The sequence below is a fragment of the Mytilus galloprovincialis genome, chromosome 11 (assembly GCF_965363235.1).
Source record: "Mytilus galloprovincialis chromosome 11, xbMytGall1.hap1.1, whole genome shotgun sequence".
Classification (NCBI taxonomy): Eukaryota; Metazoa; Mollusca; class Bivalvia; order Mytilida; family Mytilidae; genus Mytilus; species Mytilus galloprovincialis.
In genome coordinates, this window is record NC_134848.1 from 647,953 (window position 1) to 673,852 (window position 25,900).

At 32.7% G+C, this 25,900-nt stretch overlaps 1 protein-coding gene across 1 annotated transcript in view; it reads left to right on the plus strand.

Moving 5' to 3' along the window:
- Positions 1-2,948: 2,948 nt before the first annotated feature.
- The window catches only part of LOC143051488 (aldo-keto reductaseMSMEI_2347-like), a 260,937-nt gene continuing 237,985 nt past the window's right edge, over positions 2,949-25,900 (plus strand). Inside the window, exons 1-5 of the mRNA XM_076224352.1 lie at positions 2,949-3,015; positions 3,740-3,947; positions 5,958-6,086; positions 6,772-6,879; positions 8,093-8,311. Coding sequence (XP_076080467.1) covers positions 3,757-3,947; positions 5,958-6,086; positions 6,772-6,879; positions 8,093-8,311 — 647 coding nt within the window. The 5' untranslated portion in view covers positions 2,949-3,015; positions 3,740-3,756. The remainder of the gene's footprint in view (positions 3,016-3,739; positions 3,948-5,957; positions 6,087-6,771; positions 6,880-8,092; positions 8,312-25,900) is intronic.

Below are 25,900 nucleotides of genomic sequence, written 5' to 3' on the forward strand. Positions count from 1 at the left end.
TAGTTGATTTCTAATCTGTTATATGTCAGTTGTCTTCTAATTCGTTATATGCCAGTTGTATTCTAATTCTTGATATGCTATATATAGCTAGTTGAATTCTAATCTGTTATATGTCAGTTGTATTCTAATTCTTTATATGCTAGTTGTATTCTAATTCGTTATATGCCAGTTGTATTCTAATTCGTTATATGCTATTGAATTCTAATCCGTTATATGCCAGTTGTATTCTTATTCGTTATATGTCAGTTGTATTCTTATTCGTTATATGTCAGTTGTATTCTAATTCGTTATATGTCAGTTGTATTCTAATCCGTTATATGCTAGTTGTATTCTAATTCGTTATATGCTAGTTGTATTCTTATTCGTTATATGCCAGTTGTATTCTAATTCTTTATATGCTAGTTGTCTTCTAATTCGTTATATGCCAATTTTATTCTAATTCTTGATATGCTATATATAGCTAGTTGAATTCTAATCTGTTATATGTCAGTTGTCTTCTAATTCGTTATATGCCAGTTGTATTCTAATTCTTGATATGCTATATATAGCTAGTTGAATTCTAATCTGTTATATGTCAGTTGTATTCTAATTCTTTATATGCTAGTTGTATTCTAATTCGTTATATGCCAGTTGTATTCTAATTCGTTATATGCTATTGAATTCTAATCCGTTATATGCCAGTTGTATTCTAATTCGTTATATGTCAGTTGTATTCTAATTCGTTATGTGCCAGTTGTATTCTTATTCGTTATATGCCAGTTGTATTCTAATTCGTTATATGTTATTGAATTCTAATCCGTTATATGCTTGTTGTATTCTAATCCGTTATATGTCAGTTGTATTCATATTCGTTATATGCTAGTTGTCTTCTAATTCGTTATATGCCAGTTTTATTCTAATTCTTAATATGCTATATATAGCTAGTTGAATTCTAATCTGTTATATGTCAGTTGTCTTCTAATTCGTTATATGCCAGTTGTATTCTAATTCTTGATATGCTATATATAGCTAGTTGAATTCTAATCTGTTATATGTCAGTTGTATTCTAATTCTTTATATGCTAGTTGAATTCTAATCCGTTATATGCCAGTTGTATTCTAATCCGTTATATGCCAGTTGTATACTAATCCGTTATATGCCAGTTGTATTCTAATCCGTTATATGCCAGTTGTATTTAATCCGTTATATGCCAGTTGTTTTCTTATCCGTTTTATGCTAGTTGTATTAATAATAATAATAATAATAATAATAATAATAATAATAATAATAATAATAATATCTTTATTTAAAGAGAGTAACTCATTTGGATTAAACCAATTTTCAATAAGGCTCTCTACATGCATACAATGTTAACAATGTTAACAATATGAATAAAAAATAGTTAATCTACTATTACACACATGTAAACAATAGACGTATATAAAGTTATATAACAACAACAACAAAAACAACTATGGTATACATTGTGGCTTAATTTATAAATTCTACACTTTTAAAAATAAAATGACTTGTAAGAGTTTTTGAATGCAGATATACTTTTTGATTTTTTAATTTCACTGGACAGTGAATTCCACACTTTTGGACCACTAAAAGAAAAACTTGATTTGTATAATTCTGTATTTGATTTAGGGACAATAAAATTATCCGATGATGAAAGTCGAGTATTGTACGATTGTTTACTACTTGTAGGCACAATAAGATTGGATTCTAATTTGTTATATGCCAGTTGTATTCTAATTCGTTCTATGCTTGTTGAATTCTAATCCGTTATATGCCAGTTGTAACTCGCAACTCGACTTTTGTAACTCGCAACTCGACTTTCGTAATTCGCAACTCGACTTTTGTAACTCGCAACTCGACTTTTGTAACTCGCAACTCGACTTTCTTAACTCGCAACTCGACTTTTGTAACTCGCAACTCGACTTTCTTAACTCGCAACTCGACTTTTGTAACTCGCAACTCGACTTTTGTAACTCGCAACTCGACTTTCTTAACTCGCAACTCAACTTTTGTAACTCGCAACTCGACTTTCTTACAACTCGTCTTTTGTAACTCGCAACTCGACTTTCTTAACTCGCAACTCGACTTTTGTAACTCGCTACTCGACTTTCTTAACTCGCAACTTGCAACTCGACGATAAGAAACCCTCCTTTTTATTATAGGTTTCAAGGAAATGTGCAAAGATTGTAATATTCGTTATTTTAGTGACAGTAACTCCTAAAAGGTCGTCTAAAGTTTAAATTCATAAGGACAATAGGTAAAGCTCAACATCCTAAACTAAATTTTGAATCCTTTCAGACTTTTTATTTCTAAAGCAGTTTTTAGATTAGTACGAATGGAATCATTCGAGAAGGACGAGTAGCTATAAATACAGAATATATATTTTATGTTTGATAATATATGTCAAACTTATGCACAATAAAGATATAATCTATTAATCAAAATTATTCGCTCGCTCCTACCGTTTGATGAAAGGAATACAAAGAACCCGAAGATTAATTTGATGTCGCCTATAAGTGTTTAGAGAACGAACATTATGATTTTTTTTCCTTAAAAAAATCTGATCCCGAATAAGATGGAAAAATTGTGGTCAAACAGTTGACAAAAAAAAATCTGAATTAAAATTTTCCCCATACCTATAAGTGTTAACCTTTAAAATAATACACGCTTAGCCTTTGTTCGAACAAAAAAATCTACCTCAAACCATATACTTTCCCCCCTTTTTTATGTCAACTTGATGGTTGCTCGTTTTATAAATGAATAAGGTGGGAGTTATCTAAACTATCTTAAATTTACAATACAAAAGAGCTGAACAGTTATGAAAAGTTACGAATGTATTTGTATACACTCATATAGATAAAAAAAAATTATAATATATCATGAAACAGTAGATTTTTAAATTACCCCACGTGAAAGGGAGGTAACTTTGTTTTATCTGAAATATACATTGTACCTGTGATTGTGTGTTAGGTAAATAAATCATTACACACACAACACATGACAAGGTAAACACATGTGAGTTGTTGATATATTCATACTTGATAAATGAAGATATTAATGTATTTCTAATGTATACTTTTGGTTCACTAGCGTATTCTTTTTTTTATTTGCAAGACATAATTAACGTCTTGATAAAAACAAATAAAAACACATAATAATGTTTAACAATTTTAAATGATTGGGAAGAATTTTAAGCCTGATGAAAAGAAACCTATAAATATAGATTTGCATAACGGCAACACAACAAAAACAATATATAGTCAGCTACGATAACAGTACACTATATATATATATATCGTCGTCCATGCAGTCATCGACCTGATTTGAGTGAAACAATAGAAAACAATGGAAAAGTAAATAAAAGAAAGCAACATAGTAGTTTGTTTATGACGGAAACAAAGCTGATTGAAAATGATTTTGTAACCACAATCGTACATATTAAAAATAGATTTATAATAAATAATATAACAGAATGTGATTACATATTTTTTTCATTATCATTGAGAGAATAAAATTAGGCTATAATTGTTTGTTTATACTCAGACATGTTAGATTATAAAGAAAATGCATCATTCAAATAAAAATTCAGTAAAATCAAGTGCCAACAAAATCTCCAATATTGAAAACGATTGTGTTTAGAACTAATTATTAGTAAAAATCTGGTTGCAAACAATTATCTACAAAACGTACTTAATGTACAACATATATTTATGACATTTATTTTGTTATTTATACACAGAACCATACCACTATATTATGAGAAGAAGAATGGCATCAGTAGCTACAGACATAACATCTAAGATAACACTAAACGATGGCGGAAGTATGCCACTGTTTGGACTTGGTGTGTGGCGAGCCACGCCAGGACCGGGTGGTCAGACAGAACAAGCCGTAGCGTTTGCATTACAGAAGGGATATCGAATGATAGACACGGCTGAAATGTATGAGTAGGTAACTATATAAATACAAACTTAAACGTTTGTCATTTCGGGGCCTTTTATAGCTGACTATGCGGTTTGAGGACGTACGATGATCTATAGTTGGTAATTTCTGTGTCATTCGGTCTATTGTAAAGAGTTGTCTCGTTTGGCAATCATACCAAATCTTATTTTTATATTCATCACTTAGACATTTATACATGTAACAGTATAATCTTTTAGCTATCATACATTTATGTAAATAATTACACATTGATTTCTTCAAAGCCTATATCATGTATATCAATATCAATTAAAGTAAATGTGAGGAAATGATAATGAGATTTAAAACACAACGAAACAATACACCAAATTCAGCTTAAGGCCGCCTCCCTGTGCGGGATTTTCTCACATTGGTGGATTTGTGTTGTTTTCTCCTCTTTGATCTGGTTGAATTCTCAATTTTATAATATTGTATAACAACATAAGACTTAATAGATAGGAATATATAGAGAATAAAGGGTCATAATAATGTATTGATTGATTGTTGGTTGCTTACCGTCCAGTGACAAATATATTGCGCATGTTTAGGATGAAAACACATTTCATTTATTGTTTGTTGCATATCGTCCAGTGACAAATATTTCATGATTGCTCCAGATGAGAATAAATTTGATTGATTGTTGGTTTTTTAACGCCCATTGCTTAACGTCCAGTGACAGATATGTAATGCATGCTCAGGACTAGATCATATTTGATCGATTGTTTATTGCTTAACTTTCAAAGAATAATATAGCATGCATGCTCAGAGCGAGAACAAATTTAATCAAATGTTTGTTGCTTAAGGTTAGCTTACGTGCAGTTACAAATATTTCATGTATTCTCAGAACAAGATCTAATTTAATCAATTGTTGGTTGCTTAACGTTCAGTGACAAATATTTCTTGCATTCTCTGAACAAGGACACATTTCCGTTGTTGCTTGCTTAACATCCAGTGACAAATATTTCATGCATTCTCAGGTCGAACAAATTTAATCAATTGTTTGTTGCTAAACATTCAGTGACAAATAATATATGCATGCCTAGGAAGAGAACAAATTTGATTAATTGTTGGTTGCTTAACGTTCAGTGACAAATTTCATGCATGTTCAGGACGAGAACAAATTTACAGTCAATACAATAGGAAAGTCCTGCAATTGAGGTTGCCCGGAATTAAGGTTGGCGAAATTTGGACGGCCACTGGAAAATGAGATTTATTAAGAGAGGGACAGAAGTTATGCTTTACAACAGTTCACCTTATGACCCCTTAAAGATTTGATGAAAGAGTTTTAAACGTATATATGGCGCGGTACTCTCTTTACACGAGGCACCGGATTCAACTTCCTATTCTCATTGTACGTGCCTGCTAATTTGTATATCTCATACAAAGTCAAACGTGGACATGCTAGGATACAGCAAACAATTTTAAAGCGAAGAAATTTTATACATTTTAACATGGATTTTACTGTTATCTTTGCTGTGTACCGAATATACTGGGATATGTTTTATTTTAGAATGAAGGTTTTAGATTACAAAATCAACATTTAGCAAAGACACTGTTCAAAGTCAGGAGCTTCTTAACAGTGTGAAAGCCGCATTTTCGTTCGTGTTAATGGTTGTTTTATGCCATGCGTCTTTTTTATTTGTTTATGGCAGATTTTTGATAGTAATTTTTTTTTTATTATCATTAAAAACTTTTTTGATATCGGGATTAAGTGCATAACTTAATTATCTATTGGTATATGATTGTCGCTGTTTTTAGTATTAGTATTTCCTCTGTTAACACCACATGACAGGTATATACATACAACGATATGGGTTCTGCTCATTGTTGAAGGCCGTACGCCGTACAGTCCTATAGTTGTTAATTTCTGTGACATTTTGGTCTCTTGTGGAGAGTTGTCTCATTGGCAGTCACACATCTTCGTTTTTATAAACACTGGTCCTCGTTTATGTTACAGAAAAAAAATACTTTATTGTATCCTCTGTCTCTTGTTACAGGAATGAAGCCGATGTAGGAAGAGAACTAAAGAAATCCGGATTAAACAGAGAAGATGTTTTTATTGTCACAAAGCTCAGTGAGAATGGTTACGATCGATGCCAGAAAATATTCAAAGAAAGTTTGGAAAAGTAGGCAATTTTCACTGACACCACGTTTAAAAATGCCACCCAAGTAATTATCTAATAACTGATGTATCTGTCCAAACGCGTTTCCGTTATGGTAAGATTATACGGGTTCTACCGCAGTCTATTGACATATTCAGCCGAGTTCAATTTGGTACAGATTAGCATATTATCTTCGTTAATATAACAAGGAAAAGAAGTGCCCAAGGGCACATCTAGACTTTAAAGAGAGAGAAAGCGTATTCTGTCTAAAGATAACAAAACTTTAAGGTATATGTATCTTTTAAGATGAGTGTATAAGTGTAGATAGTTTCTTGATAAATAAAGATAAATTATGCAATAACTGACAGTAACATATTGACAGCATTTTTTGCATTTTCAGTATATCGATAGTGTTTGTTCTACAATATTTCGGAATATATTTCTTCAAAAGTTCAGTGATAGTAGTATTATTACATACATATAAATAATGATATTCATCATCAACACTTTCATTACATATATAATCAATGTAACATCTGCCAGTTTCTCTAGGAATTTTAAGATTGCATGTTGTCAGTTTAAAAATTACACATCCATTCAAATATTCAATGGCTGCAACAGAATTTTGACGAATTTCAGCGAATATACAATGTTAATCTTACCTAACATATAATACTTTCAACAAGAACGCAAACATATTAATTTTCAGGCTAGATGTACCGTATATAGATCTTTACCTTGTGCACTCACCAAAAAGTGGTAAAATAATCGAAACATACAAAGCCATGTTGGAACTGAAGGAACAAGGTCTTATTAGGTAAGTAATCCTATAACATTATTAATATTTTATTAATTACGTATCATATATATAGTCTATAATTATTCATTTCTACGTCATTTGGTCTCTGGTGGAGAGTTGTCTCATTGCAATGGCATTTCTACCACAGCTTCTTATTTTTATATTTATTTATTACTTGTTGTCTAACTGTTTCAATTATTTCTCTATTTTTTTTTTTTATAGAAGTCTGAAACTTACTGAAATGCGAGATGTTGCTTCGTATTGAAAGCCATACTCAGTCTGTTACTTTGAAAATTAATAAAGAATAGCAAAACAAAGCGCTGTTCTATTTTTCTTTTCCGTTGGTAAAGATAGCTACATTGAAGACCTGTTGGTGACCCTCTGCTGTTGTTTTTTATTTGGTCGGGTTGTTGTCTCTTTGACACATTCCCCATTTCCATTCTCAATTTTATGAATATTATTAGTAACATAGTGTGCTAGTGACCTAATACGGTATATATGGGGTCAGTAAATTCCATATGGGGTGAGAGTGAAGCTCGAATAGCGAAGCTTGAATAGCGAAGCTCGAATCCCCATATAGAATTTACTGACCCGTATTACGTCACTAGCACACTATGTAACGAATTTATCTTACCGACTATCTTAACGTGTAAATTTTAGACTAGTGACCTATCAAAATGTCATTATGAGCAAGTCTTCAATACAGTTAGCATTAACATGATTAAGAAACTACTTCCTTTGATCCTACAAAAACAGATGCCAACAATGACAACTTGTTAGATTCAAAAAATGTTTTATGAATTTATTTCACTTTATTATCACTTTCTTCGTCTGTTGAAACCTTTAAGATTTTTTCTCAGTATTGTTTTGTTTTTCTAACACCACTACTATAACCGTGTATGAAATAAGCCCCGCCTCCTTATTACCTTATATGGAATATAAAGGGACGTAACTCCACAACTAACCGTGTATGAAATAAGCTCCGCCTCCCAACTAACTTAATATTAAATATACACGGTTTCCACGAGGACGCTTTTAACCAATCATATTCCTAGAAATGTATAGAAAGTAAGATAAGTGAATTTATCTCAATCAAACATTAACATTTTAATAATCGCTGTGCTATAACTTTAATGATCTTTAATGTCACACATAAAACAGCACTAGTTTGTTATATGAGAGAGTTATTTTCAAAATTCATTATGTGTGTAACGGAAGATTTATCTTATAGATCTGTAGGTGTATCCAATTTTGGTATCCAACATTTAGAGGGTATAAAGTCTAATGGACTTCCGGTACCATCGGTTAATCAGATAGAACTGCATCCATGGCAACAGAAACCGGATATAGTTAAATACTGTAGAGACAATAATATTGCAGTCATGGGATATGCTCCTCTCGTCAAAGGACAAAGATTTGATGATGAAACACTTTGTGAGATTTCAAAAAGGTTTGTGTGCATAATTATAGTCACATTTTGCATAAAATCAAGAAAAATTTCTATATCTAGCGTGAATATAAATCTGAATGCCGTAATTAAAAAAAATGAAGATGAAAACAAGACAATACAAGACCACTACCATTGAAAATTAAGACGTAGTAATAAAAAACAACCTACAATTATATGACATAAATGCAACCTAAATATGAAGTAAATCAATACTAGACAGACTAAATTGCAAGGATAACGAAGATATAGGAAGGAGATAGAATTAGTACAAGATGGGACAACTCATGAAAAAAGAACTAAAGGTCAGGGCGTTTAATCATATAGGATATTCAACAAAATGATAGGAACATTTTTATGTATGCAAAAGTTCCTATTGCGAACAATGAGCGAGATGGGTGATAAACTCATTTCCTGCTCGTTCCACGGTAACTGTCAAAAAGGGCCCGTTTTAAAGTCCCAAATAGAAATTTCGTCCAAAGATAAAAGCAGACGAAAATGTTTTTCTTTCTAATATCATATTTGTTTAATTTTACTTTGATTATGAACAGAATGCATAGTTCTATAAAAGTGTTGTTTGTTATTCATTATACCTGTCGTGGTGCATCAAGAGTTCAATCATTTGCACACATACCACATTTTCTTATTTATAGTTCTTTGATTTAAACAAATGCACTTATTTATTTTTTTCAGAAATAACAAATCACCAGCACAAATACTTATTAGATGGAGTTTACAACATGGTTTCATAACAATTCCTAAATCTGTACATTCTAGTAGAATAGAAGAAAATATGCTAGTATTTGATTGGTCATTAAATGACAAAGATATGGCAATATTAGTGAGTACAGGTTTTGTTCAGCTACTATTTGACGTTGCTTTTTAATTTGGTAAAATCAAAGGAAAAACAAGAATTATATGCTTAAGTTATAAAACAAACAATAAGTGGCTAGGGCCGTCTTTAACTTTCAGTAATGTGAGAGTTGGTTTTTTTTTTTGCTCCGTGTTGAAGTTAAGAGGAAGCTATTTATCGACATTACAAAAATGTCCGTTTATGAAAATGGGGAACAAAGTAAATTTAGGAAGAACTTCTTTGAAAATAAGAGGCAACTTTATGTTTTCATATTAAGTAGTATTTGGTTTCATCCTTTGTTCATTCAAACCAAAAACTCACAAAATGATATACTACAGTTCATGTGGATACTACAGTTCATGTGGATACTACAGTTCATGTGGATTTTGCTTTGTCTATCTGCCCTCAGTCAGAGTGGGCTCCGGGTGGGCAAAATTTATGGCTTGTCCACTCTGCCCACCCATAGGAGTGAGTGGACATGCAATTTCTTTTGTTGAATATAAGACTTGCAAGTACAATCAATTGAAAAAGCAGATTAGCATATGTAAACTAAATTTTTAAAAACAAGCATGTGTCCATAGTACACGCATGACCCACTCGCACTATCATTTTCTATGGTCAGTGGACCGTAAAATTGTGGTCAAAACTCTAATTTGGCATAAAAATAAGAAAGATCATATCATAGGGAACATGTGTACTTAGATTGGACTTCAAATTCATCAAAAACTACCTTGACCAAAAACTTTAACCTGAAGCGGAACAGATGGACGAACGGCCGAACGAACGCACAGACCGAAAAATATAGTGCCGTATGTGGGTCATAAAAAAGAGATTATAGCATGTGGAAAAAGCAAAATCCACAAAGGCTGTTGTGTATTTGCTGCTTCTCTGACTGGTTAGCTTTTTGTTATCTCTCATTTTGCAGAGTATGTTCCTCTCCTTTTGTGGAGTATATCTCTCCTTTGTGTAGTAATTAAATCTCCTTTTGTGGAGTTTCGCTTTGTACGTCAAAGTTTTACTTTGAAAATCTGACTCAGTCGCATAAATTGCCATGACCCCAATATCTTGAATAAACATAAAACATTTAACCCTTAAAATCAATCAATATTAGTTAGACTACGTATATTTCAAACCACTAATAAATAACTAATAACACACAGCTTCCCGTGTTAGAATTAATTAAGTGTTCACAATATCTAAAAGTTTTAGTACATTTAGTTATTTTATGACCATTATGATGAATACTCTTTTTTTTCAGGATAATTCTCCCGACAAATCCTGCAAACCATGGAACCCCTGTGATGTACCTTGGCCAGGATGATATTTATTTAAATATGTTGTATAAAATATTGTATTTAAATTAAAGCATATAATAAAAAGATAATAAACAGATTGGCACTTTTACAAGATAAACATCCACACTCAGTACTGAAGCAAACACTCAAAACATTATGATTTTCGTGACAATTGATGAAATGAAATATCGTGATTTTGTAGTGAAATAAAAACGAAGGTTTCACACTTGAAATAAATCTGTATTTACACACATCCGACACTATAGAACAATAGGGTTGACAAAAACGTTTTCAATCAAAAATGCATCGGTATACAGTGAGAACGCACACTCATCCGCTGTTATAGAACAATAGCGTTAGTGAGAACACGTAAAAAGCAAAAATTAAATTTCCTGCCTTTTTTAACATGAAAGTCATTCATATAAAATGGTTGTATAGGTAAAGTCCCAACTGAACTAGATGTTTGAAAGAAAGCTTAAACACTAACCTGACTTGGTACAGGCACATAATGTGTTAAGAGTTAAACCAGATATATCATAACATAAAGCTGCTACCTATGTAATGCTTTAGTATACTATCATTGAACATGTGTAATTTCTCAATGATGATCTTAATAATTTTATTTTTCTAAAGTACTGATGAATAAATTGTTTATAGCTACAATGTTAGTTTACAAGCTATCTGTTTACATAAACCCAGGTCACATACATGTACTACCCAAGTATAAACATTAAAGCAGGTGAGCCCATCTTTTATAAAGTATGATTTAAATAGACAACAATTAATTTTCCTTTGTACAACAAATGTCGAATATTAATCCAGCAAACTGACCCTCTCGAATGTTTGTTCCGGCATTGGATCTCGATGAATTTTGAAAAATGACTGTTACACCGTCACTAGTAGTCTGTTGAGCTCCACTAGTTCCAAAATAGCACATGTATTCCACAGAGGTTGTTTTGGTAAGTTCCATTGTTAAAGTGCATGTATATAATTGATTAGCATCAATTCTTAGTTTGTTACTTAGAATCATATCGTAACATTTACCATACATCTCGCCGTTCTCTCTAGCCAACTGAAACTGTTTCACCGAACTAGCAACAGGACTGTTGTTATTAGAAAGTACTTTGAGTTCAGCTTTCAGTGTACAAGATAAAACTGCTTGTTTTTTCCAATCGACTAACGGACAACCTATAACCACACCAGTTAACCCTACATCTCTACTTGTGTAGAATGATAACGCATGTAATCCTTTAGTACTTCTTTTCAAATGCATACCACTAAATCGGTTTGAGATGCTTCTATATTGCTTCTTTCCATATGGATTTCTTGGCTGATTGGGAAATAAATCATTCATTTCTCCAAAGTGAGATTGATAAATTGATATTATCTCACTAGGATTCAGAACACCTGATTTGGAAACATTCTCAGAAAAATACGTCATATCAACTTCTGGAAATCTAACTAAATAGAGCAATTTATTTGCCATTTCTCGCATGTTTTCTCCGTTCTTGTCACGGTTATTTATCTGACATTGCATTTCCATCCATCTCATAAAAAACATGCAAAGTTCGGTCTCGGAACAAGTTAGATAATCCGACATCAGAATGATTTCTATACATTCCTTTGGAAGCGTCACTGCGTAGTCCGATTGTAAACAGTTTCTTGTATTTTTCTTTATGTATGATACACAACGTTGCCGGAGTTCGTCCATATGATATTGATAAGCTGTATAAAGGTATTGTGCAGCAACGTCATATGAAAGGCTTTCCTTGAGGAATGTTTCACAAGCCTTTTTCAAACTCGTTAGCATGTACTTCTCTGCACCGTAAAGGACATTCTCAACATTATCGTTTGATATAATGCTGCTGTCAGTATAAATATATCTGTAAAAATACGGTATTATGATTTTACCAAACTGTATGGTACACATTGAAACAATGAAAATATTTTTCAAAGGAACTCGCAATGAATATTTCCTAGTGCACGTATTAAATAATACAATATACAACAATGTATGTATATTGTCAGAAAATATGTAAATTAGAAACAGCGCGAAGAAAAGCGAGGATGGGAAAAATGTATGTGTTTAAATACAAATAAGTGTCTGATTTTTTTCTAGTTTAAACGCGGACTGCGAAGAGGATCCCAAAAAGAATTGTTACACTAAACGAGGTTTCCCCTACCGCTTTCTCAGAAAACCATCACCAACCGAGCAGTCGGCAGTTCTGTGAAGTATCATTAATATAATTAATAGATTAACTTCAAAACTTTTTTTTCCTTCAAAATACTAGGGATTTTATACATCGAGAATTTTACCTAAGCTCTATTTAAAAAAAAACGTTTTGAAATTTTGGGTCCTCCATGCTATTCAACTTCGTACCTTAATTTGCTTGTTCACTCTGTTTTTAGTAAGGCGTCGCTGATGAATCTCTATTACGAAATGCGGTGGGTTTTGAGGAAAAGATTGCATGAAATGCAATCAAAACCTTATGGGACTGACTTGATATCTAAATCTTCCAAGACTTATCACTACCTTTTTGATACACAAAATATAGTAAATTGATTATAACATTTTGTATATCCTACATTTCCAGAAATTTATCGATGCAATATATGCTCAGATATTCAAGGTACAAAACCATTTTACACTTGTCAAGAAAATTACATAACTTTTACAAGGTGCTGGATTTTAATATCTTCTCTAAAATTATTAATGATGTCGATGTTAAAGTTATCTCAATTTAAAAATTGGAGGTATCTCCCTTTGTCTAGAAGAGCTGTTAAATCAACAACAACCAATGCAATTATTAATTCTACTTCCCACTGATAATTTGAAGCAATCTGTACCGTTCAGTGCTTACAAGCATTTTGATTATATATCAGTAATAAAAATTTAAAAATTACAATTTATTTTCCTACAGAAAACATTTACTTACTTTAAAATCAGGTTAAACGTATTTGTATCAATGTCCAGTATATCTATATCTCCTGTCTCTGACATCGGTCCTTCGAACATTGTATGAAACACTTGGCTTCGAGTTGACAACATATACTTGTGTGCCTTCACTGGAGTTTTGTCTTCCCCTATTCTGAAAGTGACGTCACAGTTAATTCCTCTCTCTTGTGTGTACATCATACATTCCGACAAACTTTTAGCCTCCCTCCAATCTGGGCTTTCATCCTTTGTGCTTGACATTGGAAAACGTTATATCCTTCACTGTTGTAGGTTGAATTATTTTCGTTGTTCTGAATTTGTGGATTGAAGACTGATGTTTTATCGTGGTTTATTGAATTCGCGGGTTTGGCAAATTCTGCCTATATAAAATTGATCTTACATTTAACACTTTACTTTCTGGTTAACCAATGTATACATCAACCGTTATATACAAATGCATTGAAAGATCAACAAATAGGTTTAGTTCTAGCATGGTAGTCGTATTAAAAAAAACAGATGTTACATTGCATATCGATAACTGTGTGAAATACGTCGAATTAAAGCATTGTCAGAAGTCAATTTATTTCTCCATGTACATTGTCCTCGTATCGACTCCATGCTAAGATTACAATTTTCATATTTTTATTGTTCATACGTCTGAATAGAATAAAACTTATTTTAATAACTTGCTGCTGTTGTGTCATACAAGATTTCTAATTAAAAGATAACTGTGCAATATATCAGTGTTCTGTCTACCATTTGAGTCTACCTTTGGAAATACATGTAAACCTATGACACTTTCTGAACGAATTAAATTAGCTAAAATATACAAAATATTATTATATAATTCTTTGCAAGTAATCGCAACAATTTCACAATTTCTCTCCTTCCAAGGGTGACTGGGGAATAGAAATATGGTCAAAAAATGCTTGCCGAAGTGGGGCGTCCGTTTGACTGTGCGGGATGTATCAAGTTCGCAGTCACGTCCGGTCAGATTGGTGACGTTAAATCCGATGCCTCGTGTAAAGAGAGTACCACGCTCTTAGCACGTTAAGAACCCTTGCAACAACTCTTTGAGGGGTCCGTAGGTGGCCAGTTGCAAGGTAAAATTTCTGTCCCTATCTAATATACCCTCATTTTCCAGTGGCAGTTCAAATTTCCCCGACTATCATCCCATCATCTTTATTATGACAAAACCTACCTATTGTATTTATTGTTAACTTGTTCTCGCCTGAATACGCATGACATACTTGCCACTGGACGTTAGGCAACCAACAATCAATCAATCATAATTTCTCTAAGACAGCTCAAAAGTTGGCCCTGAATACATTTTCAATACAATATAAAATTGAGAATGGAAACGGGGAATATGTGAAAGCAGTTTTCTGACAAGTTTAAAGTGAAATACTTTATGAATATAGACTTAGAAAAATGACATTATCATACGCCATCACTCGAAGTGTTTTCGGCGTAGGATATAAGTGTAGGTATAATTGTCTGTAAAGACGACTTTCAGGGCAATCATACAACATCTGCCCATTTTTAATTAGCAAACTTAAACATGTTTCATGAGATAAATTGTTTGTTAGTTTTTATCTTGATGGAATGATTGTCGGTTTTTTGTTTTTCATTAAGGACTGCACTTGACTTACCCTTTAAAAGATCGTTGTAAAAAGTCAAATCACAAAAATACTGAATTCCCGGGGAAATTCAATCGAAAGTCCCTAATCACATGGCAAAATCAAATGACAAAACACTTCAAACGAATGGACAACTGTCATATTCCTGACTTGGTACAGGCATTTTCAAATTTAGAAAATGGTGAATTGAACCTTGGTTTATAGCGCTAAAGCTCTCACTTTTACGACAGTCTGATAAAGGGTTAAAGGTGTACTCATTTCTAATTATACAGCTTCATAAAAATCCCGTGTTGTTTTTCTTTAACTGTATGAGCGATATAACAAACAAAGTAATTATTGTTCAATATCTAATGCTTGAAGGTAATAATTTCAAAGGCTATGGAGACGTATATTACAATCATTAGATTAAGTATACATGTAAATGTATGTATATGAATCTGATAAACCATAAGTTATGAAGACCTAGGGTTCTTTTGATTTGAGATCATTGGACCATAACTTGAAAATATAGGTCAAGGTAAAGGGTCAAGGTCATATTTAAGATTTTGACATTTCGTTGATTTCCTTTTAATTCTCAAATGGTTATAGATAGAGAAAGTGCAAAATGTTTGGTATAACAAGGGACAATTTTATTACATTAAAGCCCACGGGTGCGGAAATTTCTCGCTACATTGAAGACCCATTGGTGGCCTTCGGCTGTTGTCTGCTTTATGGTCGGGTTGTCGCTTTGACACATTCCCCATTTCCTTTCTCAATTTTATTATGACTGTTTTCCATTTACCATTGTTTAAACATAACCCTCATTGACGTTTTGCTAAAAGACATTATTAGGCAAAACTCTTAAGCAAAAACTCATAGACCCATAGACGATATTAAAAGGAGTTTGTGTGTGTTTTAATTTCTGTTTAGGTTGACATTGACCCGTGAACTTACTAGTTGTTATAAAATATTTGGATCATTAAGGCGCAACTTTGTTGCATTTGTACCGAAGAAATATAACCTTCTTTAACTGATTTTGAAAGACAAAATTAGATTTAACACTTAAGCCACAATTATTACTTTATTATTATTTCACTTAACTGGGCGGAGTTTAACCGGTTTGCTCATAGTAAACCAGTCCATCTATAGATAGATATTTTAGGATGATCTCATCAATGATGTGTCCAGTCATTTTCTTGTAAATTCCTATTATGACACTGATAGGTGATTGAAAATCAGTAATAATTATGACTATAAAAAAGAAGATGTGGTATGATTGCCAATGAGACAACTGTCCTCAAGAGACCAAAATAGCACAGACATTAACAACTATAGGTCACTGTACGGCCTTCAACATTGAGCAAAGCCCATACCGCATAGTCAGTTATAAAAGGCCCCGATAGGACAATGTAAAACAATTCAAACGAGAAAACTAATGGCAATCATCCTCATCAAACACATCTTCAAATAGACTGACCTTATGCAAATTAAAACGTACGCTCCGCCTGTTCAGTTGAAATAACACTGGTAATACAGGGGTTCAAAAATTCCCGGTAAAATGTGAATAACTTGGGGACCCATGGTTTTAAGGAAATTTACGTGATTTTAGCCTAAGTCATAGATATACCACTGAATTTCCCCTATCAAAGGATACCACAAGTATGTTGCGACAAGTGTACGACAGTATATTTAAAATAATATGAAAGGAAAGATATATCAATTGTTTATGAAGAATTGAATTTTAATTGTTTATATTTTTCGCTTTTGCAGGTAATACCTACACAAATCTTTTATAGTTGTTTTAAACATGTTAAACTTTGTTGTACTTTCTGTTTGACTATGCCTAAGCTGATGGTGTCACATCTGCCCAAGTCTACTAAAAAAAATGTCGTATAGATACATTAGTTCTGTCGAATTACATAATATGTGTTTTGATGTCTCCTAAGTTGTCTAAATGTTTATATTGTTTTTGCGCGCTTTAATGTGATAGTCGGACTAAATCATGACATTTTATATTACTATTTGGCTTTGTTCTTCAATTCACTTTGGTAAGGATGATTTAAAAAACATGTTCGCTTTACAAGCAGAGCCAAATACAATGAAAGTCCCAACTATGTATTGGCTTCCAAAGCTACACAAAACCCCTTACAAATATAGATTTATTTCGTCTTCAAGCCATTGTTCAACTACTAAATTGTCTATTCTTCTTACCAGCACACTTGGTACAATTAAAAACCTGATAATAAATTGTTCAAATAAGGCTTTCGAAAATAGTGGAATAAATTACTTTTGGAGTGTCAAGAACTCGTTGGAAGTACTTGATAAATTGCATGCTTATATTGGTGATTTTGAATCTGTTCAAAGTTTTGATTTTTCTACCCTGTATACCACATTGCCTCACATTCTCATTAAGAAAAAAATCACACACCTAATTAAATGGGCATTCAAAAAATCAGAATGTGAATATATATGTTCAAACTCTTTTAGGTCATTTTTTAGTAGCAATAAACAAAAAAACTATGTTAATTGGACATGCTTTGATACTATATATGCCCTTGAATTTTTACTAGATAACATTTTTGTTCGCTTTGGGGATTCCGTATATCGTCAAATTATCGGCATTCCAATGGGGACTAACTGTGCACCACTTATTGCGGACCTGTTTTTGTATTTTTATGAGTTACAATTTATGACAAAAATAAGCAAAGACCCATCGAAACAACATCTGACAAAAATGTCTGATAAACAAATTTAATAATACCTTTAGATATTTGGATGATATTTTGGCTTTCAATAATGACGACTTCAGTATGTATATTAATGAAATTTATCCTGTTGAACTTACTTTAAATAAAGCTAATACTAACAATGACCACTGCCCTTTCCTCGATCTTGATATCTATATCACTAATGGAAAGCTAAATACTAAAATTTATGATAAAAGGGATGATTTTTCATTTCCTATCGTTAATTATCCGTTTTTAGATGGTGACGTTCCCTTGTCACCATCTTACGGTGTTTATATATCTCAACTTGTACGATTCGCTCGTGTATGTAACAATGTTTTAGATTTTAACGAGAGAAATTTATGTATTACTGAAAAATTATTACACCAGGGTTTTCGATATCACAAACTAGTCAAAACATTTACTAAATTTTATCATCGGTATAAAGACATCATTCGTAAATATAGCTCAACATGCAGACTTCTAATACGTTCAGGTATTTCACATCCAATTTTTTATGGAAATATTCTTTATAAAGCACAAAGGTGTCAGTATTCACCTCAGAAACTTACAAAACCTTTGAATAGACTTATTAAGAAGGGATATAATTACGATACTGTTGTCAAGTCATTAAAGATTGCATATTTTGGCGTTAATATTGAGTCACTGATAAGGTCTTTGCATCGGAACTAAACACATTTATTCTAAAAACAGTATTTGGCATGACACGGGTTATGTTCTTCTCATATATGTTATGATGGTATGATACTAAACCCCTAACGGGAAGGATTGTGCCTGATGTTCATATGATGAAATCATAATCTTTCAGTCAGTTTAATTGAAGTCTGGAACTGGCATGTCAGTTAACTGCTAGTAGTCTGTTGTTATTTATGTATTATTGTCATTTTGTTTATTTTCTTTGGTTACATCTTCTGACATCAGACTCGGACTTCTCTTGAACTGAATTTTAATGTGCGTATTGTTATGCATTTACTTTTCTACATTGGTTAGAGGTATAGGGGGAGGGTTGAGATCTCACAAACATGTTTAACCCCGCCGCATTTTTGCGCCTGTCCCAAGTCAGGAGCCTCTGGCCTTTGTTAGTCTTGTGTTATTTTAATTTTAGTTTCTTGTGTACAATTTGGAAATTAGTATGGCGTTCATTATCACTGGACTAGTATATATTTGTTTAGAGGCCAGCTGAAGGAGGCCTCCGGGTGCGGGAATTTCTCGCTACATTGAAGACCTGTTGGTGACCCTCTGCTGTTGTTTTTTATTTGGTCGGGTTGTTGTCTCTTTGACACATTCCCCATTTCCATTCTCAATTTTATCATGAAGAGAAGCAAAAACGAAATTTTTCGGAATGGGGGAGATAACTCTTATTATGTGAATAGTACCACCAACCCGATACTTGATACCTAAGATCATTCATGTCACGTACTTTTTTTTACTTTTGACTTGGAAATTTGGCAGAGGAAAACGAATAATAACAATAAACAGTCGAAATACAGTTAGGTCTTTCCATTAAGAAAGGAAATACCTTAAGTAATTTTACCCACAAAAATACTGACAAAAATATATTTCCGGACAGGGACACTATATCATGTGGAAATTGCACGTAATAAGGATATTTTTTTCTGTTTGAGAAATAATATGTACACGCCATAGATTGCTTGGATATATTCACATGGCCAGAATCATAATTGATAAATGCAAAGGAACACGTTAAATTAACCTACATGATATCAATAAACTCATCATAGATACCAGGACTAAATTTAGTACATACGCCAGACGCGCGTTTCGTCTACAAAAGACTCATCAGTGACGCTCGAATCCAAAAAAGTTATAAAAAAAAATGCCAAATAAAGTACGAAAATGAAGAGCATTCAGAACCAAAATTCCTAAAAGTTTTGCCAAATACAGCTAAGTTTTGTTGCAACAGATACGTATTTCAACAATAAATGTTAATTAAAGATTGTTAAAACGATTTACGTAAATCATCAACATTTAAGTTGTTTGGCCTGAAGTTATCAACTGATACCACACACGATCATTTGAAAGATTATTATATGTGTACTTCCGCTATACCAAAAGCGTCTACAGATAAAGAAAGCCAAAAACTGTTACATATAAATACGGTTTGTTTTTTGTAATTGAATCTCTAATGAATTTCAAAATAATTATTAATTCACTATAACAGATACAATCTGAATTGATCCTTATGAAGTTGAAAATTCAGCATATCCTCTTGTGTAGAGATAAGTAAAATATCATTTTCTACATAAGGAAATGCCTGCATCCCTTCAGGAATATGACAGTTTGTATCCATTGGTTTTATGTGTTTGAGCTTTTAACTTTGTCATTTGCTTAGGGAATTTCCGTTTTGAATCTTCTTCGGAGTTCGGTATTTTCCCTTTTTCCTACGAAAATGAAAGTAGAACTTTAATTATCCTGTAAATATTATCATTTTCCCAACGATAAACAAAATTGGTAAAAAAAGTCTAATTACCCCAATATACGCGTATGTATTTTTTTAACGGTATACTACTGTTGCCTTTATTATTCAGTTATGTCACAATCGAGTTACTATTGAATTACAGAAATGTTTAAAAACTGATAATGCTACTACAAAGTCTTTAAGGAAGTATCTCCCTTATGCAAAGCTCTTGCTTATGCTAGCAATAAAACCAGGTTCAACCCACCATTTGTTTCTTAAAACGTTCTGTACCAAGTCAGGAATATGGTAGTTGTTATCAAATAAATATAAAAAGAGGTGGTATGAGTGCCAATGTCCGCTTCTATTATGTTGGAGTTGGTTGTTGCTTTTTAGTGCAGTTCGGTGTTTCTGTTGTCCTGTTCTTTTCTTCTTATAGATGACGTGTTTCATTGGGTTTAGTTTGTTTCCCGGATTTGTCTTTTATAACTAGATTAATAACTTTTTAACAACGGTATTCTACCAAGTGATTATACATCATCAACATATGTATTGACACCATCACACGCGTTCGTTGACAGTTATTCCAGAAGACATGTTTTCACAGACTCCATCCTCTTTTACAATCATGTGACATCACCGTTTTATAATTTATCCCCAATTTTTACTTTCATGTACATAAAGAAAACGACGGGTACTGATTGCGGAGCACCTGAGTTCACACTTGTCTTTTTTCCCGTTTTTAAGTCGCCGTCAATCAGTTTGTCTTCGACTTTTGAGTGTTTCAAAATTCCATTACGTTTCTTTTGCGTCAAAATCGTAAGTTTCTCTGCATTTCATTCGTTTTGATAAACCAGTGTTTTACTTTTGAAGTTTTTTATATAAATATTTTCAGACATAGTGTTATATCAATTAACAAATACTGGAATGTCTTACGTTGCTCAGATATATATAGATCAATGCTATCCCTTCGTCATGTTGTACCAAACTTATTCAGTAATCAGTCGCAACAAATGAACCAAATATGATATAAAAAGCCTTTTCAACATAATCATCATATTTATTGATTTCAAAAACATTGAAAAAAATCCAACAAAGTCATACAATTGTATTATTATGTTAAGTATTATTAGACATGTATTTCTTCATATTCCTCCCTATTGTAGATAGATATAGGAAGATGTGGTATGAGTGCCAATAAGACAACTCTCCATCCAAATAACAATTTATAAAAGTAAACCATTATCTATTTTAGATCATGAAAAATGTTGATCTATTTTCATTATTGTGTATTAACTGAAAAACTATATCAGGTTTAATTACGACTTATAAACGAAAGTCTTAGTCTTGTTATAAATCCATTAAAACTGAAAATGTTAAAAGTAAAATAGTTAACATACAAATACATATTTCTTAAGGGGCCAGCTGAAGGACGCCTACGGGTGCGGGAGTTTCTCGCTTCATTGAAGACCCATCTATGGCCTTCGGCTGTTGTCTACTCTATGGTCGGGTTGTTGTCGCTTTGACACATTCCCCATTTCCTTTCTCAATTTTATGTAAAACAAGAACAACAAAAAAACAATCAACGCAACAAACAGGTTTGGCCATTGTATGTCAATTTCTGGTTTATGAGTATGGGTTGTTAACGCTATTTTCAGCACTAAGAGCGACACATATAGTATGCCATTGATAGAAAAGCCAAGGCACTAATACAAAAAAAACAGTGTGGCACTACGTGAACTGCAGTCAAAATCTTTAACAATGAACAGAAAGGGCTGAAGTCATAATTCTGCTCTTTTATTTTCGAGTAGATTTTCACAACGATGTTAATAAGGTTAATTATCGTAAAAACACTATCAACAATAATTTTATGCAACAAATATACCAGTATTTTAAAAGTACCAGGATTATAATCTAGTACACCAGACGCGCGTTTCGTCTATATAAGACTCATCAGTGTCGCTCAAATCGAAATATTTATAAAGCCAAGCAAGTACAAAGTTGAAGATATAAAAAAGAATATGTGGTATGATTGCCAATGAGACAACTGTCCGCAAGAGACCAAAATGACACAGACATTAACAACTATATTGAGAATCCAAAATTCCAAAAAGTTGTGCCAAATACGGCTAAGGTAATATATGCCTGGAATAAGAAAATCCTTAGTTTTTCGAAAAATTCAAAGTTTCGTAAAACAGGAAATTTATAAAAACGACCACATGATTGATATTCATGTCAACACCGAAATGGTGACTACTGGGCTGGTGATACCCTCGGGAACGAAACGTCCAACAGCAGTGGCATCGACCCAGTGGTTTAAATAGTTATCAAAAGTACCTGATAATAATTTAGTACGCCAGAATTAAACGAAACGAAACAATCTAGACAATTATAAGAAACCCTACAAAAACTTAATATCATAGGATTAAACGTCTTTTTAAAAGAATTAATTGGTGTAGATACTCGATCAATTCCCTTACAAACAAATAGAAGTCCGAAGGACGTTTATGATATGTTTGTGAGTTTCTTTGTCCAGTTTGAAAATCAAATAGGAATTATACTGCAATCGTAACAATTCTCTTTATGTAATAGAACTGATGAAAATACCATAATCGTCAATGTAGATGTAATAAACTATTTAGTAAGTAACACATAAGATATACGTCGGTGCAATGGCATTACAAAAACACTATATAACTAAACTACGCCTTCAAATTTTGTAAAACTGATTCGTTATACTAAAAACCACACAAAATATAATTGATGTAGTTAATGGTTTAGAAGAAATATTCAAACAGCAAGTTTCCCCTTATGTTTCCCCCAAATAATTGAGATTTTTCTAATTATATTTGAAGGGACGGCATCAAAAGTTCAATGAAGGATAGACTGGTATTTTTACTGACTCCCACACACCCCTTTCCCCCTCCCCCCTCCCCCCTCTTAACTTAATTTGGGAAACATTGATTGACCAATTTAAATATATGTAAAAAAAAAACCAATGTCGGATAAACAAAACTTGCACCAGTTGAACGTTTCCCTTTTAACTACTTCAACTTCAAGACAATTTAAAGGTTTAGATTGTCGCGTTCCTTATGAGCGTTCACACAAAAATTGCTCTACTAAATGCTTGTTTCGTTTACGTTCTTGAACTAATTTTTAACGTTAGTCATTTTCCCTTGCAGATATTTTTATAGCGATGACATCACAATTACAAATAACAATGTGAAGGAGATGTTGTATGCATCTGATAAGTATATGTAAGCTGCAGTGAAGAGGAAATGCGAGACAGTTCTTAAACAAACGGCACAATCAGAGCATGCGACAAAGGCTTTACAACCGGATACCAATACTATCTGTTAGAACTCCAAAAAGAAAGTCTAGACTATATTGAGATGAATTCAAAGGCATGCTTTCTTTCAGAACATGCAGTGACCCTTTTAAAGAATTGTTTAGAGCTGATTTTCTTGACTGCAGCGAAACAGACATCTGTCAGTTTATTTTAATATCAGTGTGAGCTTGCAAAATTAGAGCCTTCTGGCAGAAATAAGCGGGAATCTCTTGGAAATATTCTGTATCTGATAAGTTTCCCTAATGTTGAAATGAAATTTTTTTTCAAAAGCCATGGCTAACTCTGGTTTACTCACGAGTAACGAAATGTTATCTATTTATCAGTCCCATTTCGGTGAACATCAATAGCCTTTCCGAGGAGTATGAGAGCTCCTGTATCTTAACGACAAATATATATAATCAATCGATATGGACAGATTACTGGTCCTATGGTGATATCGGGAATACAGTCCCTCAAATTTCGTTAAAAAAAAGAAGAGATTTGGCTCAAGGGGGTAAATATTTTTCCTCCGGTTTATCAATATGGTCCACACATTCGAGGTGTCAGGCGTATGCATTGTTATGATCCTGGTACTCTGAAAATAAAAGTACTAAATGATTATAAAGAGGAAACATTTCAACAGCAAGAAAACATAAACCTTTCACAAAATGGCGGGGAAGTTCAGCAGATTGACTTTTGTAAACCTGTTCGTGTCACTTCTATGAGAGATTGTACTATTGTATTGGATCGGATGACACACCAGCATTTTTATGGAACAGACTGTCAGGAGTCTGTCACAGACCAGCAATCTGGGGTGACCATAGTGTTCAAGAATTCCCCAGTTAATGAAAATGGAACAGATAACAATACTGGACAATTTGCCATACTTTTATTCAGTGTTTAAACTAATGCATTCTTATTTTTATAACATGTTGACTTGCTTTCGAATAATTTACTTAAAACTAAATCAAACAATTAAAATCTACGTAGTCGGTAATAAAATTGAACTATTACACTTATGTATTAAATAAACTAGAATGAAAGCAGAATTATAGAATTCAATAAAACATTAACTTAACAAGCGAAAGATACCAACAGGGCCCTTCACACTAATCAGTCTACAAGTAATTGAAAGGACAAAAAAGACCAAAGGGCAAACAGCACTATTCAACACACAAAAAAGAAATTTAAAGACTGAGTGGTACTTTACATATATGAAGGGAATAAACAGTTATTTCTTCAAAATTGCTGTCAGTTTTATTTTTGTACTTTCAGGAAATTATCTTCATGAAAAAGCTTCTTATTTGGTCTCACTCCCGGTTTTAAGTGGAGTTCATATTGTTTCTTATTTATTATTTATAACTGTTGAAGTAAATGTCTTTTGGTTTTGTGAGTCTTTGTTAACTCCTTAGTTTTGATTAATATTGTCTTGTTTACCATATTTGTTTTGATTTTTATCAAATATATTATAAATATAGCCAATAGGTGAAGGGATGTTTCCCGATTTAAAACAAATACTCATAGTTCCGGTAGTGTTGGTTTTTTTTTTTTTTTGTAAACAAAGTCTTATATTATTTATCAAAAGTACCAGGATTATAATTTAGTACGCCAGACGCGCGTTTCGTCTACATAAGACTCATCAGTGACGCTCATATCAAAATATTTATAAAGCCAAACAAGTTCAAAGTTGAAGAGCATTATTTATTACATATATGCTTTATAGTATACGTCTAAAAAATGAACAATACATTTTGAACAAATACAAAAACAATTCAGTAAATATTTCGGAAAAACACATCCTACATAAGCAACCGCCGTAACATGGTGTCATTTGCTCTTGTAATTTAACAAAAGTTAAGAGTTATAGTTAAATGTCGTTGAACAGGAAATCAAAAATGACGACTGAATAGGAGGTCTTTCTATACGATTGTCACATTTCCAGTAAAACAATACACAATGCTTTCACTTTGATAACTCACAATTTGTCAATGATACATATCGTATATCAGTCGAGTGACTCCTGAAAGTCTCGGTGTGCAGTAATATCTTACTAGTTACTGCATCTTGTTTTTTTTGTGTACAACCCTTAAATGAGCCTGCTGACATAGAGTTTGGTTGGGATGATAATTCACTTCTTTTGTGCTTTTGTAAGTGGCTCAGGAAAGATTTTTACAAAGTTTGGGATTTTTTTCGAAATCTTTCCAATTTTAGCGGTTAAAGTGTGACAATTTATCAAATGATGAATGATAAGTAAACACAAACGGAACAACCTGTTTTACATGTTTTACGTATTTCTCTTTATAAAGACTAGTTCTCCACGGCTGGTGTGTTTTTACCACATGATAATCCTTTTTTGTGAATCTTTTTTACACATGTTATAGCCGCCTCTGCTTGTAATA